The sequence below is a fragment of the Eptesicus fuscus genome, chromosome 22, assembly GCF_027574615.1.
Source record: "Eptesicus fuscus isolate TK198812 chromosome 22, DD_ASM_mEF_20220401, whole genome shotgun sequence".
Classification (NCBI taxonomy): domain Eukaryota; kingdom Metazoa; phylum Chordata; class Mammalia; order Chiroptera; family Vespertilionidae; genus Eptesicus; species Eptesicus fuscus.
In genome coordinates, this window is record NC_072494.1 from 1,050,764 (window position 1) to 1,069,383 (window position 18,620).

The 18,620-nt window shown below is 62.4% G+C and overlaps 1 protein-coding gene across 2 annotated transcripts in view; it reads right to left on the bottom strand.

The window, feature by feature from the left end:
* CARMIL1 (capping protein regulator and myosin 1 linker 1) overlaps positions 1-3,427 on the bottom strand; it is a 74,150-nt gene extending 70,723 nt beyond the window's left edge. The window contains exon 1 of one of the 2 annotated variants that reach the window (XM_054711517.1): positions 3,035-3,427. In XM_054711517.1, coding sequence (XP_054567492.1) covers positions 3,035-3,074 — 40 coding nt within the window. In that variant the 5' untranslated portion in view covers positions 3,075-3,427. The remainder of the gene's footprint in view (positions 1-3,034) is intronic. The other variant, XM_028153948.2, reaches the window with a different exon arrangement.
* Between the last annotated feature and the right edge of the window lie 15,193 nt (positions 3,428-18,620).

Below are 18,620 nucleotides of genomic sequence, written 5' to 3' on the forward strand. Positions count from 1 at the left end.
GTTCCCGGGCCCTGGTCAGGACTCATGCAGGAGGCAACCAATCAGTGTGTCTCTCTCTCACATCAATGTTTTTCCCTGTCTCTCCCTCTCCCTCCCACTCTCTCTAAAAATCAATGGAAATATATCCTCAAGTGAGGTTGGGGGGGGAAGGCAACAGACCTGGAGGCTTGAGAGAGACAGGGAGGCCTGGCAATGTGGATGGTGGCAGGAAGGTCTCCCTGGGACCCCATGAGCACCCCACACTGGACAGGGCCACGCAAGACAGCTGCCTCCTCCTCCTCTGCGCACAGTCTCCACGTCTCTCTCAGGTAGGGAGCCAGTCACCCCTCCCCCCAAACTCCCTCCTAAACACCTCCTGACCCCTGATCTTGACCCTCCTCCAGGCCTCAGAACCTCTCACCAAGACCAAGTCCCTGACCTCCGACCTCTCAGCCCTGCCCCTCCCTAAGCAGAGTGACCCTTCCTTAGGCCCTTCACCCTGGTCTGGGCGTTTCACTCCTTTGGGGATGAGCCCAAACCTTGCAACTGCCACTCAAGGTCTCTCACGTGTTCTCAGCCTCCGGTCTGCCCGAACCCAGCGATGCAGCCACCGCCATCCCCTTCACCCCCTGCACCCCCAGGACTGGGTAGGTAATTCTTTCCCTCCGCTCCTCCCGCTACAGACTTAAGACTACAGACACAGGGAGACAGTTATCTACCAAAGTGTTAGGTCTCCGAGTGGCCATGTGCGTGACATGTTCCTCTCATTCTTTTTTATTTTTATTGATTTCAGAGAGGAAGGGAGATAGAAACATCAGTGATGACAGAGAATCATGGATCAGCTGCCTCCTGCACCCCCCCCCTGCCCCCCCACCCCCCACTGGGGATGGAGCCTGCAACCCAGGCATGTGGCCTGACTGGGAATCGAACGGTGACCTCCTGGTTCATAGGTCGACACTCAACCACTGAGCCACACCAGCCAGGCCTTCTCATTCTTTTCTGCACTTAGTTTTTAAAATAAATACCCTGTATTACTTTCATAATCAGAAAGGTACACAATATGTTTTAAAATCCCTTGTATTGTGGTTTTCACGATTTGCCTTTCTCTTTTCTTTTAATGTATTGGTTGCTTTTGCAGCGAGAGAAACATTGATTTGTTGCTACACTTATTATACATTCACTGGTTGTTTCCTGTATGTGCCCTGACCCGATATCAGACTGGCAACCTTGGCCTAGCAGGGCGATGCTCTCACCAGCTGAGCTACGGGCCAGGCTACCTGTTGCCATTCTGAGTTGATCTGAGAGGAACTCTGTGAGCACCTGAAATGAGGGAAATCCAAGAGCCGGCGTCGCCCCTCCCCCGGCCTGATGAGCCATGCCAGGGCCCAGAAGCCACAGTGGGCATGTCCCCAAAGCACGTGTCGCTGGTGCAAAGGTATGTGAGACAAGCACCCTGGACCCACACAAACCCGTGTCCATCCAGAGGAGGCTACATGCAACGTGTCGCACAGCCCTGGTTTATCCTGAGATCACCCGTCCAGCCAGGTCCTCATCTCCTCGGCCCCTCTCTGGGATCCGGGTGACCACACTCCCTGCAGGCTCTGCAGCTGATTGAGAAGTCGCCCCCCACCCCCACCCCCTTAGCGGCCCTGATCCCCTCTTCCCGGTATCTGGGACCTCCACGGGCAGTCCCCCCCCCCCCCCGCCCCCCGCCCCCCGCGCTTCCTCTTCGGGGCGGGGTGTGGGGAAGGTCTGGGCCTCCAGAACCGGACAGACCGCTCGCTCCACGGAGCCCAGGGAGCTGATTCTTATCGGCGGGGCCGACGCCACCGCCGGACAGAGGGAGGAGGCGGGCGAGCGAGGCGGGTGGAGGTAGTGACTCCAGACCCCAAATCCGTGCACCAGCAGCCCCCACTCCGACCTGAGGACAGCCCTTCCGGTCAGGCTCACCTGCCCAGCTCACAGGCCCTGACTGAGGAGCGCCGCAAACTCCCCAAAGTGCTGGGGCTAAGGGGGACAGAGGGGCGGGGGGGGGGGGGGGAGGGCGGCGAATCCCTCCTGTGCAGGGAGCGGGAAGGACACCCGGGCGCCCAGGGTGGGACCGGGAGGGGTTCAGGTCCCTGGGGCTCAAAGCACACGCACCCACAATGCAACATCACACAGGCACACACACACACATTCGATACATCACCACACATGCACACACACACACACATACACATCTCACACACTCGATACATCACACACTCGTGCACACATACCACATCCCGCACACACACAATACATCACACACTCTCGATACACCCCACACACGCGTGCGCACATACATAAACACACACACACTGAACCCCTGGTTTTCAGAGTGGTCCCCACCACATTCTAGCGCTGCCGTCTCCACCCCCCACAAAACTTAAGTGGACCCCAAGGCATAACATGGAGCCCCCACCGCTCCCCAAACAGAACCCGGGCGCTCAGACGCCGGTCGCTGGCACCAGGTGCCACGCAGGCTCCGGAGAGAGGGGCGGCGCCCAGGTGGTTAATTATTATTAAAACCAGGTTTGCTCACCAACCCCGGCTTCCGGCCCGTTCGCTCAGCTGGTGACCCTTTCGCTCCCGGCGCCAGCCGAGGCCCCGCCTTCCCGCGGAGTCCCGACCCCAGCCCGGCGCCCCTTCCCCGGGTCTGCAGGTTGGCGGGGCGCCTCCCGGCTGGGATTTCGGGGCGGGGGGGGACCTGCCGGCGACCCCCTCCAGCGCGCCCCGCGCAGGGCTTCCCCGCACATCCCGAGTGGGGGCCGCGGGCGGGTGCTGTGAGGGGTCCCCTCGCCTCTGCAACTCCCGAGACCCGGGCAGCCCCCCTCCCTCCGCCGGCCTGCACCCCCTAGCGGTGGCCGGAGGCGGTGCCGGGCGTCCGATCGCCCCACGCCGGCCTCTCTGGACTCGGTTCTTGGGCGGCCAGACGCGAGCGAACTTCTCGGGGATCCCCGACCCGGGGCGCCGCACTCGGCCGCAGTGCGCAGCGCGCGACGGCGAGGATCGGAGGCGGGGGGCCCCTTACCTGTCAGCTCGCGGGGTACCTCGGCGCCCTCCTCGGCCATGGCTCCTGCGCGGGGACCCGCCGGCCGCCCTCCCCCGACCCCTCGGCTTGGAGAGGCGGGTGCGGCGCGCAGACGGGAGGCGGCGAGGAGGCGGGCCGGGGAGACGGTGTGGCCGCGCCCCCGACACCCCCCCCAAAAAATAAATATAAATAAATAGTTGCCGATCCGCGCGAGGCTCGCGGCTGCGGCTACATGACGCCTCCTAGCAGCTCCCGCGGCGACGGAGGGGCTGATGGGCGCGGAGCCCGCGGGAGCCCGCTTTGGCCGGGCTGCTCCGCCGATCGGCGCACCTACGGCCCAAGGTGCGGGCGGAAGGCGTGGGAGGGCGGGGAGAGCGCGGCGGGGCAGGGGCTCCCGGCGCTCCCGCGGCTCCGCTGGGCGGGGGCAGCGCGGCCCGCCTTCCCTCCTCCTCCGGCGTCTCCTCCTCCTCCTTCTCCCTCTCTCCTCCTCCTCCTTCCCTCCTCCTCCCCTCCCCTCCCCTCTCCTCTGGGTCTCCTCCCACTTCGCCAGAGCGGCCCTGCGCCGTCCCTGGGGCCTGGGCGTCCCGGCGCCGGCTCCCCGTGGGGGGCGCACCGGGGCGGACACAGCCGGAACCTCGGAGGTGGCGTCTCGGCCCGGGTCCCAGCCTCGCTCCCCAACCCCGAAGCCTCGCGTCTGGCGAGGGCGCGCGCGGGCCCGGGAGCCCTCTGCTGGCTGCGAGCGGGCCGGCACCGGGGCCGGGGCCGCGGCCCGTTGCCCTCGGGCGGAGCTCCAGGCGCGGGGCGGCCGCAGGTTCCGCAGACGCGCCCGCACGGAAACCCGGCCTGCCTGGGCCCTTGCGCGCCCTCCCGGGTCAGCCTCCCTGCGCCCTGCGGTCGCGCCGTCCCATCCGCGTGGTTAATGTTCCTGCCTGGCGGGCGGGAGCGAGACGCCAACTGCACGGCGACGGCCGCCGCGCGGGATCGCAGACGCGGGAGACAGTGCCCGTCACTCGCGGGACCTCCGTTCACCCCAGACCACGCAGCCGGCACCACCCCGCGGATGGGGGCCATCCTCCCTCCAACGTCCCTGGGCTCCACCCGCACAGAACTGCGCGGCCCCGCACACCCGGGGGCGCCTTGGGCTTTAGGGGTGTGTGTGTGTGTGTGTGTGTGTGTGTGTGTGTAACAGTTCCGCTGATTTCAGAGAGGATAACACCAATGAGAGAGACTTGTCAACCGGCCGCCTCCTGCACGCCCCCTGCTGGGGATGGAGCCCGCAACCCCGGCCTGTGCCCTGACCGGGAATCCAACACCGGACCCTTCCGTCTGCAGGCCTGCGCTCTCCCCACTGAGCCACACCTGAACTTCTAAGAGAGCAAACACATTAGCAACAACTGTAACACAGACGGAGAAAGTCCTTTCGGAAAAGCAGGCAGGGGCTTTGCGCTCTGGTTCCGGGCACCCGCTCCTGTCTGCGTGCAGCCAGAACAGCCCTTCCACCTCCCAGGACCTGGTCCCGTGGGTTACCACGGAGCTAACCATGCCCATCACCCGGTGACACAGTGGCCGGCCCGATGGCGCCGACGCGTTACTCACGGTGCGTGGTGACCGGGTAAACCAGCCCACGTGCTGCCCACTGGATAGAGTGTTCGGATCCGACTGTGCATAGGACTTGGTGATCCGGGGCTGTGTTTAGGCATTTCCTGGACTATAATTGGACCATTACGTTCGATGTACTCGTTCTAAAGTTTGCTGTAAAAAGCAGCCGTGTTACACTCCGCCGCTGGATGTAACCTCACGCTGTTTTGTACAGTGACAGGCCTGTGGCCAGGACAGCAGGCCAGAGCCCACGGCCTCGGTGTGCAGCGGCTAGGCCACCTAAGCTCGTGTGACCGCCTCCATGAGGTTCGCACACCACAGAACCACCTAATGACGCGTGGTCTGAGGCTGTGTCCCCATCGTTACACGGTGCGTGACTGTACAGGGAAACTCTGTCCCTCCTGCCCAGTTTCTCTGTAAATCCAAACCTGCTCTAGAAGCGGTGTGTTACCTCATATCAAACATGAATTCACGCCCGAGGAGGAAGATAGGAGAAAAATCGACCAGCCGGCGTGGCTCAGGGGTTGAGCATCGACCTACGAACCAGGAGGTCATGGTTCGATTCCAGGCAGGGCACAGGCCCTGGTTGTGGGCTTGACCCCCAGGGTGGGGCGTGCAGGAGGCCGCCGATCAGTGATTCTCGTCATTGATGTTCCTATTCCTCTCTCCCTCTCCCTTCCTCTCTGAAGTCAATAAGAATCTATGTTTTTAAAGCCCACATACGGGAAACGGGGAGAGCCAGTGGAGGAATGGTAACTGACTTAACAGACCTGGGAAAGACGCCGACGGAGCCAGAGGGGAGAAAGCAAAAAAGAAAAAAAAAAAGCTGATGTCTGCAGCAGAACCCACGACAAAGCTCAGGAACTAGACACACACGGCCTCTGAGTGCAGACGCACAAAACGCCAGAACAGAGAGCAGGAGGCTCGGGGAAGGCGTGAAGGGAGTCGCGCCCAGCACAGCTGCCCAAGGTCAGAGGCTTACCCTTTGGCGACATCGAACCAAAGCGTGACCTACTCTCCGGAGGGCGGAGCGGGTAAGGGAGAAGCCACACGCAGTGAGAAGAGGGGATGGAGGGAAAACCTCTCTCCTCCACGGAAAGGCCCACCCTCCCCTCCCCGCCTGGCTCCCCAGAGCCCAGCACACAGGCAGGCCGATGCTTTCCGGCAGCCGGTTGGAGAGCTGCCCTCCGAGTCACTGACTGTCCCTAGAACACCTCCTGTGGCCACTGGCCTGCGGGGTTTGCCACTCCCTCACGTGAGCCCCAACTGGGGGTCAGCTTTGCTACGCCTCCTGGGAAACGTGGACGTCCCAGGAACACTGACAGGTGCACTGACAGGTGAGGAAACTCCTTCCTAAAAAGCCAGGGACCAGAACAAACCAACCCCGATGAGGAACCGGGAAGAACATGGGGATCAAAAGGAAACCTTTTTTTTTTTTATTAAGTGAGAAACATCTAACAGGTGTTTATTTATTTTTAGAGAGAGAGTGGAAGGGAGGGGGAGAGACAGAGAGAGAGAAATGACCAGGGCCGGGATGGAGCCCGAAACCCAGGCATGTGCCCTGTCCGGGGATTGAATGGTGACCTCGTGGTTCATAGGTCGATGCTCAACCACTGAGCCACGCCAGCCGGGCATGGTCAAGCCGTTCTCAGAGGCATGTGGAAGGAGCCTGGTCCTCCCACCCGCCCCTGAACCCCACTCCCACCCGCCCCTGAACCCCACTCCACCCCCCAGCTTTGCTCCCATGTCGTTTCTAGACGTGAGGTAGGCCGACTCGGAGGCTTTTGAATTCTGAATTCTGGCTCATTCTAACCGAGTCCCTCCGGGCGTCTTGAAACAATTGTCTCCTCTCTCCAAGAGGCAATGAGAGCCCCTGGTACCCCGGGCTGTCTAGCTAGGAACCCCCTTAGCCAGCCAACAGCCCCTCTGACGAACGGGAAATCAACAGACAGGCCACATCGACTCTGGGCGATAAGCAGACAACCAGGACTCCCCACGAGGGACCTGGGGGAGTCATTTTAAAAACTGCCCCTTCCCGGCTTTCTGTCCAAGGATTACCGCGAGGTTGCGTGCGGCCTCTGTTGCCGCGTTAGTCATTTAGGTCTTCTGCTCTGTTGTCACCATTGCTGTTGCCTCTGAGGAAGGACCACCTCGAGTCACCTGGTTAGCTCCTACCTCGGCAAGTGGGTGTTTCCTGTCCAATGGCAGAAGAAGGGTTTCAAACACGCTGAGCGCTTTCCATGTCTTTTCTCGTTTAATTCTCAAGACGTGTGATGCTGGTGCTTCTATTATCTCCATTATTTAGACAGGCCACACAGCAACACCACAGAGAAGGTCTGGGTTCAAGAGGTGATGGTATTTCTATTTATCCCCAAATCCAATATGCTGCTTAAAAAAAAAAAAAAAAAAAAAAAGACTACTACTGCCCTCTGCTGGTGGCCAGCAGAGTTGACCCGCTCCTGCTTGGGTTGCACTGAGTGTGAGGATTCCGACGCACGTTAGCGCCATCTGTCGGCCAGTGTCTATAACTGCGCCTGGCACCCAGGCCCTCACAGCAGGGCTGAGGGCTCCTCTCTCCACACTTCCCCTCGACCTCCTTCACCAGCAGGTTCGGGCAGACGCGGTTCCCGGGGAAGGCCACAGCCGCTTTCAAAGACGAGTGCCGGGGTCCTGGCTGGGTGGCTCGGTGGGCCGAGGCGTCGTCAGGTACACCAAGAGGCTGCAGGTCCGATCCCCGGCTCCTAAGAGAGGCAACCAATGGATGTTTCTCTCTCCCTCCCTCCCTCCCTCCCTCCTGCCCACTCTATAAACACCAATAACAATCATAGCCCTGGGCACGGATTAGGGAACAGAAGAACGTGTCAGGACCTCTTCAGTCACAAGTAAAGCTCAGTTCCCACCGCCTTCCCCGGCCGAGGGCACCCGCCGTGGCGTGAGGTGCGGGTGCGGCTCAGTCAGGGCTCAGCTTCTCTTAGGTGCTGTGTCCCTTTCTTCGGTGGATTCCCTCTGAGGCTCGCAGCCCCCACAACAGGAAGGAGCGTGACGGTCTGACCCTCCACCCACACTACGCAGCAGGGAGAACCGTGTTCCGGAAGTGCCTGCAGAAGTCCTGAGATGTGCCCGGCCGGCGTGGCTCAGTGGTTGAGCGTCAACCTATGAACCAAGTCACAGTTCAACTCCGGTCAAGGGCACAGGCCCGGGTTGTGGGCTCGATCCCCAGTGCGGGGTGTGCCAGGAGGCAGCCGACGCATGATTCTCTCTCATCTCTGATGCTTCCATCTCTCCCTCCCTCTCCCATCCTCTCTGAAATCAATAAAAATATATTAAAAAAAAAAAAAAGTCCAGAGATTCACTGCTGGCTTAGACACAGGCCCGCCTCGACCTGGTCACCACAGCCACTGCGATCGAACGGCCTCTCTGGCCCAATGCATGTCCCCCGTCCGCTCCTGCAGCGGGACAGTGGTAGGTGGGTAGCAGCGGATCTCTGCTGGAAGCAGAGTGGGGACTCTTGGCAAAGGTTAAACAGAAACTGAAGGTCAACCAACAGGTGACCATATAGTGCTCAACACGGGCGCACACACACACACACACACATGCACGCACACACCAGCAGCAGCAACGGAAAGTGTAACAGAACAAATGAACACACGTCATTCACACAGTGCGTGAGGGCCACAGAGCTAGAAGGAAGACAAGGATCGTGTCCCAGCGCCACGGAACGTGGTGGCTTTAGTTTAGTGACATGAAGAGCCTGAATAACACAGACCGTGGGGATGGGGTTGCGTTCACCCGTGCCGTGGGAGGTTCTGAACGAAGGAGAGCGGGCCCTTCTGCACCTTAAGGCTCACGCGTTGGAGAATGCGTCTCCGGTAGAGTCCTGTGACGCCGGACTTTAGCCACGGCGCGAACACTGTGGCCAGGGTTCCGAGCTCGTCCCACGCCTGTGACCCCACAGGCACCACGGCACGTGGCCCTGCGGCTGGGTCCGTCACTGCTCAGGGAAAACATCGCCCCGGGTGGGGGGGACACTGAGTGGGGGGGCAGGCCCCGTCTGGGAGAACAAGAGGGACGCCGAAGCGTGAAGAGAACGTGTGGAGCCCGGGAAGGGGCGGGGTGGGGCCGTGGGTGGCACGTTCTCCGCGTCCAAGCTCCCTGGACACAGAAGGGGGACCCCTGGGCTGGAAGGACGGTCCAGCCCCCGACTTCTGGGCAACAGCACGCAGCAAAGACATTCGGGACCGAGAGGCCAGCGTCTTCTGTGTAGCAGGTCATGGTTGTTTTCTCCATTCTCGCTCTTTAAAAAAATGGAGCAAACAGTCGAGAAAAGCAAAGCCTGACGAATTCTTAATTCAAACCGTACTGCACTTTGCGGTTCTGGAATATTTTTAGAAGATTTTTAAATTCCAACTCCCAGCCAGACAGGACGCAGATATTCCGAAATAAACGTTGTACCGTGGCGTGCTCTGCCAGTGATGGGAGGCCATGATTTCTTTATTAGCACAGAAGCCAAGGTGAGCCCGGGCCTTAGAACCCAGCCAGCACGCCACTGCTCCGAGACTTCGGGAGACAATTTGTTCTTTACTTTCCCCAGGGATTGAAAAATATATAGTTTTATTGATTTCAGAGAGAAAGGGGGAGAGAGAGACAAAAACAGAAACATCAATGATGAGAGAGAATCACTGATCGGCTGCCTCCTGCACGCCCCCTACTGGGGATTGACCTGCAACCTGGGCATGAGCCCTGACCAGGAATCCAACCGCAACCTCCTGGTTCACAGGCGGACGCTCAACCCCCGAGCCCCCAGGCCGACCTTTGTCCTCCTTCAGAGATCCAGCGATTCTCTGCTATCACCTGCGTGGCCTCACTTCTCACTCGGCTGGTTCTTTCCTACCTGCGTGCCCCCACACACCTGCGCTCTTGCCCTCTCTCCAACCTCGTGCTATTTCCTGTGCCGAGCCCTCACAGCCAGGGGTGAACCTGAGGGGGGGCGGTGAAGGATTGAGAAAAGACAGACGAGAGAATAAAGCTGGGTCTAGGTGGGACGCTGCCCTCTCTGATGGAGAGACAGCGCCACGGCCTGCAAGCCGAGTCTTTATTTTATAGCAGATCCCACCAGGCAAAGGAAGGGCGTGGTCAAGAGGTTTACAATGTTCTGGCGGGTTCAGATCTACTCAGTTGCGTGACCTGATCCAGCTTTGTTTACTTGCTGCACCTCCACAGCCCATGTCACTCAGCCACGTGGGGCCACAGGTTCGGACCATAAGGTCAAGCTTACAACCACAGCCTTTGGCTGTGACTGTGCTGGGACGTGCACGTGGCTTTGCCACGAGAGGATCGTGCGCTCTCCTTAGCCCCAGGCTTGAACCTGTCCAAACGCTGTGGCCGCTCTCCACCATTCCCATGACTTCAACCAAAAGCTATGACGTCATCTTTTGCACAACTTGCTGCAGCACCCAGTCCTGCACCCCCACCTTCAACACACACCCGGAGTGCAGCCACTCTGTAACGCCATGCTACCAGGACCGGGACGACGGCAGAGGCGCCCTGGCACGAGGGGAAGTTTGTCCTCATGCTGCGGACAAGGATCTGCCAGTCCCCAAAGCCCAGGGCAAGCCGCGCAGGGGGCGCCGGGAAAGCCGCTGACGGGGCGGCGGTTTGCAGTCAGGGGTGCCAGGGTGCCGGGCTTTGCTGCCATCTCGCATCTCAGGGCCCCGCTCTGGGAACAGGAAAAGCCAGAGAAATGGTCGTTTGAACGCGCCTTGAACCCGATCGGTTCTCCTCCTGAGCCGTCCCCTCCCTGGGCGGCTGGGCGCCTGTGAGGACTGCAATGGGCCCGTGTGGTCAGCAGGTGGCGCGAGAGACCACATCCACGCTCGCTCGGGGGCCCGCCCTTTCGGGATCTCTTTCGCGGGAGGTGCGCCCAGTGACCCACGCCGCTCCCACGCAAGAGCCCGCGCCCCCGGGGTATCTCAGCAGAGAGGGGCGTCACCCAGGCCCCCAGGGTTCCTGGGAAGCGCTGCACACACCCCGAATCTGCAGAGCAGGAGGTTAAACCTTAGTTTTGGGCCCTGGCCGGTTTGGCTCAGTGGATAGAGCATTGGCCTGCGGACTGAAGGGTCCTGGGTTCGATTCTGGTCAAGGGCACCCGCCTGGCTTGTGGGCTCCATCCCCAGTAGTGGACGTGCGGGAGGCAGCCGATCAGTGATTCTCCCTCATCATTGATGTTTCTATCTTTCTCTCCCTTCCTCTCTGAAATCAATACACACACACACACACACACACACAAACTTAGTTTTGGGGCCGAACTTGACCCAAGGGTATTTTCTTTCCATTGATTTTCAGCGAGTGGAAGGGAGAGGAGAGGCGAGGGGGAGGAGGGAGGGAAAGAGAGAGACACACTGATGTGAGCGAGGGATGGAACCTGCAGCCCAGCTACGTACCCACCTGCAGCCTTCCCTGGGGGAGCAGAGGGCGCCGTGCTCTAACCACTGAGCTCGCTGGCCAAGGCTGGAAAACAGTTTTAAATATAAGTTTGCGATTTCAGAGAGGAAGGGAGAGAGAGAAACATCAGTGATGAGAGAGAATCCTTGATGGGCTGCCTCCTGCACGCCCCACACTGGGATGGAGCCTGCAACCCGGGTATGTGCCCTGACCGGAATCGAACCCGGGATCCTTCAGCCCACAGGCTGCCGCTCTATCCACCGAGCCACACCTGCTAGGACTCCAGCTCCCTCTCCTGGGGGGCCCGGCACTTGCTCTCTCTGGCCCCCCACCCCTCCCCGTTCTGACTCCAGCCAGGGACACACGCCTAAGCCTCATCAACCAGGTCACAGTGATTGGTTCCTGGAGACCACGTGACCCAAGTTGGGCCAATGAGCAGCAGCCCTGGGATTGGGGCTGGGATGCAGGCGGGGCTCGCCTGTCTAGGGCGTTGCTAGGAGACCTGGGAGCTGCTGGGGACCACTGAGCAGGGAGCCTGCCCCCAGAAGCTAAGCTGATGAACCGAAGAGAGATCTCTGACCACATCCTTCTGGCCCTGGTCGCACTGTGCCCACGCAGTTCCGCCCTGACCCCCACGCCCAGGAAGCCTGGGTCACACAGGCCATCTGGGCACGTCTCTGTCACTTGCACCCCGAGTCCTGGTGCATGCGTGCTGCAGCAACACGTGTTCCTGCTCCCGGAAGGCTCACGTCTGAGTACAGTCATGTTTCCAGCTCAGAGCTGCGTTGGCGCTAGAATGTCCGTCCTCTGTCAAGCCGGGGTGGCGGGGACCTGCTGACCTGGGTTAGCGACTGGACACACTCCGATCCCACTCACCAGCGATGTCTCCTCCCCGGTCACTGACACGGGCCGTGGGCCGGAGGTGGCTCCTGGCTGATGTCAGGCCTGAGCGCACGCAGCCGCCTGTGGCCCGTCCCCGGGAGCATCCTCTGACACCAGCCCGTGCCGGTCCTCACGTCGCGGGGACACCCTGCAATGAGAGAGGGGTGGCCCTGGGACTCAGCAGAGGCGCGGCTTGTCCTGGACACGCCACCGTGAGCCCGCCTCCGCCTTCAGACCGCAGCCGGACTGGGCAGGCAGAGGCCAGCCTTCCAGTTAACCCCTCTCCCCGCCGGCAGCAGAGGGCGGCAACGCCCGGCCCCTTCCGACCGGCCTTCCTCTTCAGTGCAAGTCCTGCCCTCCTTGTTTGATTTTTTATTTACTTTCTATACATTTTATTGATGTCAGAGAGGAAGGGAGCGGGAGAGATAGAAGCATCAATGATGAGAGAGAATCACGGACCGGCTGCCTCCTGCACGCCCCACACTGGGGATCGAGCCCGCCACCCGGGCCTGTGCCCTGACGGGGAATCAAACCAGCTACCTCCTGGTGGGGCGTGCAGGAGGCAGCGGACCAGTGACTCTCTCTCATCACTGATGCTTCTATTTCTCTCTCCCTCTCCCTTCCTTTCTGGAAAAACAAAACCAAAAACAGACCAGCAAACAAAGCAAAGCGTGTCTAACCCATGAGCTCCGTGGAGGGACAGTGAGGCGGGAACGGTGGCGGGGGGGTGTGGGCGGTGGGAAGGTCCACGGAGCCACCCCTTCATTCCACCAACACGGCCTGTCGCCCCCCATGCCAGGCCCGCCCTGGGCGCCGGACCCGCAGGAAACCCGCCGGCTCCCCGCCTGGGCCTGGCAGCCGGGCCGTCTCCCTGGTCCCTCGGAGCCCGGAGGCTCCCCTTTCAGGCCTGCCTTCCCGCAGGCGCACCTGCCCTCCCCCCGCCGCTGCAGAGCGGCTCCTGTGACGCGGGGCGGCCACGGGATAAGTTACCGCCCGCCGTCTTCATGCATAAAACATGGCACCGGGGCCGCCCGCCCGCAGCTGCCCTGGGCCGGCCGGAGCCGGGGAGGAAGCAGAGGCCGGTCTCGGGAAGCCTCGGACATGAAGGAGGAGAGGGGCTCGTTTTCTCTTTAATTCGTGTCCGTCCGGCCTCGCCGCGCCGGCGGCTCACCTGCCATGAGAAGGCCGTAGGCGCGGGACCATGGTGCTCCCCTCCCGGCTGCACTGGGTCCGGAACAGGCCATGGAGGGACCGGATCCGGAGGCGGCAGCTCAACCGTGAGTGTCCCGGGGTGGCCGCCCGCCGCCCCCACGCCCCCCTCATGCCACCCGTGTCCCCACAATGGTCTCCTCTTCTCCTCGCTCCCCGCGCCCCGGCTCCCGCCCGCCGCCCTGGTCGGAGGGAACCGGATACGCTGTTAAGGGAGCGGCAGGGGCTCCTGTGCGGTGGGAACGCGTGGCCGGGACAGGCGGGGGGCCTGAGCTGACGGTGTGCTATGACCGGGCCGCGAGGACTGAGCCGCGAGGATCGGCGAGGCAGCCAGAACCGGCGACGCTCTGGGGGCAGTGGGTCCCCTTCCCTTTGTAATTTATTTTTATTTTCTTATTTTTCATTAAGGGAGAGGATATCTTTCCATTGATCGTTTAGAAAGAGTGGAAGAGAGAGGGAAAGGCAGGGAGAAATACTGATGTGAGAGAAACACATCGATGGGTTGCCTCCAGCGTGGCCCCGACCAGGCCCCGGGCCGGGGAGGAGCCTGCAACCCCAGACTCAAACCCGGGACCCTTCCGTCTGCAGGCCGACGCTCTGCCCACTGAGCCACACCGGCCAGGGCGGTCCCCGTCCCTTTAGAGGGCCCTGTCATATGTCCCGTGAAGTACCCGACGCACACGAGGTCCCCTTGGGGGACAGGGGCACGGGCCGAGGGGAGGTTTCAGGGGGGAAGGAACGAGACGGAAGCCCCCAGCACAGGCCCGGCCGAGCCGCCCAGTGGGAGCCGGGCGTGTGCCCGCAGAGGGCAGGTCTGTTGATCTCAGACGTCGGCAGATTCCACGGGTGAGCGGGGTAGGCGGCCGAGCACACGCGTGAAGGGGCGTGAAGGGGCTGTGCCACGGCCTGGGGACCGCTCCCTGCTCTCTGTCCTGAGAAGAACAAGGGGCAGCCATGACGGTCCGTACGGCTGCCTGGGGCCTGGGTCTGGGAGGCGACAGGGAGCGGCAGAGACTGTGGCGCAGGCGACAGCCCTTCCCGCCACCGGAGGGCGCCACCGGCCGCGGTCAGGGCCTGGTTCTCCTGAGGGTGGGTGAGCGGTGACCGGCTTTCCCAACTTCTCCAGAAAAGGGGAAACGCTGATTTCTGAGTGAAAGCGCTCACCCTCGGTGGAGAACTGCTTACGTGTTAAACATCAGGGTGACCCATCGTGTGCCCCGCCCGACGCACAGCGGTTCTGGGCCCGGCCTGCGGGGTCGTTCCCGCCATCACAGGCCGCCGCCCTCCGTGTGTGGACCACACGGCGGAGGCAGGTCCATGCAGAGGAACGAGGAGGTCGGCCCACGGGTGCAGCCAGGGTCACGGTCCAGCGCTCAGGGGCCTTGCTGTCCCCGGGGGGGGGGTCCAAAGGAGCCCCCTCCCCCCCACTCCCCGCACAGCAGGAACTGCTCCCCCAAACCTCCCCCCTTCCCCGAGAATAACGGGAGAAGCGTGCGCCGTCTCCGCAGGCTTTGCCGGTCCCTCCCCGCCTCCCCGCTGAGCCGGCTCAGTTAGAGCCCGTGGGAGGCACCGGATTCAGGGCGAGGCCTCTGCCGGGAGCCGCCGGCCCTCGGAGACCACGGACTGGGGGGCGGGGGAGGGGAAGGGCCTGGTTCTTTAGAGAAATTTGACTTCAGTGACGGGGCTGACGTCCGGGTGCCGGGATGTGCTTTCCGCCTTATCATACGTGTTCCTGTGTGTTTACTCCAAGCCCCACACGGAGCGGACAGTCTCGCCTCTTCGGTGAACGTGTCCGAGGAGGGCGGGCCCGGCGCGGGCTGCGGCGCCTCAGAAAGCAGCTGGGCCCGGGACGGGCTGCGGGGGGACGGACGCCTGTGCGTGTGTCTGAGGGCGGAGAGCAGAGGCCGTGGGACGGGAGAGAAGGCAGGAGGAGCGGGGGGGGGGCAGGCGGGTGCCGCGCTGTGAACACGGCCTGTGGCCACCCAGACGCGCTTCGCAGCGGCTGACCTCTGTCCTTGGTTGCTTTTCCTGGCCCCTTTCTTTAAAAAAAAAAAAAAAAAGAAATGATTGCTTTCAGAGAGGAAGGGAGAGGGAGAGAGAGAATCATGGATCGGCTGCCTCCTGCACGCCCCCCACTGGGAATGGAGCCCGCAACCCAGGCCTGTGCCCTGACCGGGAGTCGAACCCGGGACTTCCCAGGGCCCAGGTGGGCCGGGCCCTGTCCCCTCTCCGAGGTGTCCCTCACAGGCAGCATCCGCTCGGGCTCGGAACCGAGCGTCGCTGGGCCTGCTGGCTGAGCCCTCCCTGAGGAGAAGGAGACAATGGCCCTCTCCCTCCAGGACGTCCGCTCAGGGAGCAGAGGCACCGGTGCCCCGGCCGAGCCCTGGGCCCTGCAGACGGCACCGACCAACCACCGCTCCCCCCTCCTCTCTCCAGGAGGCTGCCCATCCCGACTGACTCCCCCCATGCGGGGCTGCTCTCTCGTCTGTCCGTGAGCATCACCCCGGCCCTGGGAGACTCCTCTGGCTCCGCTCACGCCGGACTCCGGACTCAGGAGTGACCTGCAGGCTGGGCCAGCGCCACAGAGCGCGGGGCTGTGGTCAGGCCTGCTTGGCGGGGGGGGGGGGGGGGGGGGGCGGTGCTCTCCTGCCTGCGGCCGCCGGGACTGACCGAGAACCGGACTGACCGAGAACAAGGGCCCCCCTCACGCCCTCGGAGGCCCCTCTGGTTCCCAGGAGGCTCTGGGTCTGGAGATGCTGAGGGCGGGACCGAGGTCCTGTGGGAGGGGGTGGGAGGTGTGGGGCCCGCCCGCCCAGCCGCCACGGCCACGCCGGCCGCCACTCTGCAGATGGCCCTGCCGGGAGCAGCATCGGCTTACAGCGCAGCGGCTCCTCTCGGCTTTCTCCAGCGTCCGGCTGTGGGGGGGCGGCGCGGCCTGGGCGACGCGAATTTCCCGCTCCTCTCTCCGGCGTGGGCTCCGGCGGCAGGAACACGGACCCGACGGCCCAGGCCAGAGCCCACGCCAGGGCTGCCTGTCCCAGCTGGCGGGGGGGGGGGGGGGGGCCTGTGTCCCGACTTCACCAGACTTGCTCCCGGATGTCGGACTCCTGGGGCCAAAGCCGCCATCCCGGGCCGGGCTTTCCCGTCCCATCTACCCCCGCGAGACCCTCTCTTGGTGCGTGTCCCCTGTAAAGCCGTCAGCGTCAAGGTTTGCCAGGAGGGCCGGCCGGTGCGGCTCAGTGGCTGAGCGTCAACCTGTGAACCAGGAGGTCACGGTTTGATTTCCGGTCGGGGCACAGGCCCGGGCTGTGGGCTCCATCCCCAATAGGGGGCGTGCAGGAGGCCGCTGATCCATGATTCTCTCTCATCGTGGATGTTTCTCTCTCTCCCTCTCCCTTCCTCTCTGAAATCAATAAAAATATATATTTTTAAAAAAGATTTGCCGGGGCCGGGGTGGGGGTGAGGGAGGGGGAGCGAGAGGCACAAAGAAAGAAGCCTCTGAGGACATTCGCTCCATCCAGGGGTCCAAGGTGGGCCGGGCCCAGACCAGCCACCTGCTACCGTGGTCCCCGCGCAGCCTCGGCCCGACGGCAGGCGGCCGCCCCGGGGCCGCAGTGTCTCCCGGCTCCTCCTGTGTGGACCAGCACCCCACCAACCACAGAGAGCGTGGCCATTCCGTGCTGGGGACCCGAGGAGGGACCCCCGACGTAAGAATGGCTTACACTTCCCACAGGGCATCCCTGCTCTCTCACCATCACTCAGAGGAACAGCCGGACCCGCCCGCCTGCGGGTGAGGGAGTCGCACGCCCGCCGCCACGGCCGCCTTCCAGCTCCCACATGGTCGTCAGGGAAAAGGGACGGAAACCCGAGAGGCGGGGCTCTGAATAATTCAAGGGGCTCCGCGGGCGGGGACTGCTCCTTTGTCCGCACACCGATCTGGACAGAGATGCCGGCCGCTCCAGCCAAGGACCAAGGACGACAAAGAAGAGGGGGGGGAGGAGAGAGGGGGGAAAAACACGGACGCAGCAAGGGAAGCAAAAAGGATGGAGCCGGCGAGGGGTCGGGGCCAGGAGCGATCCGAGCCCTCTGTGGTCAGAGGGGTTGTCCGTAGGCCGACCCAGAACCCAGAAGTTCATCAGGGGCTGAGCATCGACCTAGGAACCAGGAGGTCAAGGTTACATTCCCGGTCGGGGCACAGGCCCGGGCTGTGGGCTCCATCCCAGTGTGGGGCGTGCAGGAGGCAGCTGACCAATGACTCACTCATCATTGATCTCTCTCTCTCTCTCTCTCTCTCTCTCTCTCTCTCTCTCTCTCTCCCCCTCTCCCCATCTCTCTAAAAATCAATAAAAAACCTTTTTAAAATGCGGCAGGAATTTGTCGAAGGTATAAAATCACCATCGTGCCGTCCTCACGAAACAACAGATAAAGACGGCGACTATCAGGGTGTGCACACCCTCACGGAGGAGCTACCGGGGTGCAGCGGACACCCCTGAGCCCGCCGTGGTCTTCCCGCCCCTCACACGGGACACCCCGACCGCCGAGCCTCGCGGCCTGGTGAACGGGAAGCGGACAGCGGCCCCGTGAGCATCGTCCGACCAAGAAAACTGGCCGGACCCTCACGGACCCCATCCGCATCTCACGGCCCGGTGACGGGAAGACGAGGGAGCGTGGAACGTCAGGCCACCCCGAGGGGGTCGCCGGCTCAGCCCCGAGCGCGGGCGCCTCCACGGGACAGATTTCCAGCAGAGAAACGGCATTTGGCGGCGGCGGGGACGCCGGGAGGTGCGACACAGTTAAACAACCGGCGGAGGGAAGTCCTGTGTAGGAGATCCCCGCTTTTCTCAAGAAGTAATAATAACAGGAAAAATAATTTCCTACTTATTGCATAGCGGAAATCCAACATTACCCGACGGCTGTCACACGCACACTCTCTGTTTGGTGGATTATTCTGGACATCCCGGGGTCTGCTTTCGTGGAACTCTAAGCTTCTGATTCCCTGGGAACACGTATCCGTTCGCTACTTTTAAAAATATACATTTTTATTGACTTCAGAGAGGAAGGGAGAACGAGAGAGGAACATCCGTGATGAGAGAGAATCGTGGACCGGCTGCCTCCCGCACGCCCCACACTGGGGAGGGAGCCCGCAGCCCGGGCCTGTGCCCCGACCGACCGGGGATCGCACCCTGACCTCCCGGTTCACATGGTGAGTGGCGCTCAGCCCTGAGCCCCGCCGGCCGGGCCTCCGTTTGCTACTTTCACGTGAAGCCTCAACCCGGAGGCCCCCTGGGAGCCGGGGTCACAGTGTTTGAGACGCTCGGCCCGTGGGGTCGTCGCCAGCAGGTGGCAGCACCTCACAGGGTTTCTAACCCCGACCCAGAGCAGTTCACCGGCTTCCACAGCGAGCAGCACCTCTCACCGCAGCCCCTCGTTATTATCCTCTAACAGCGCGGCCCCT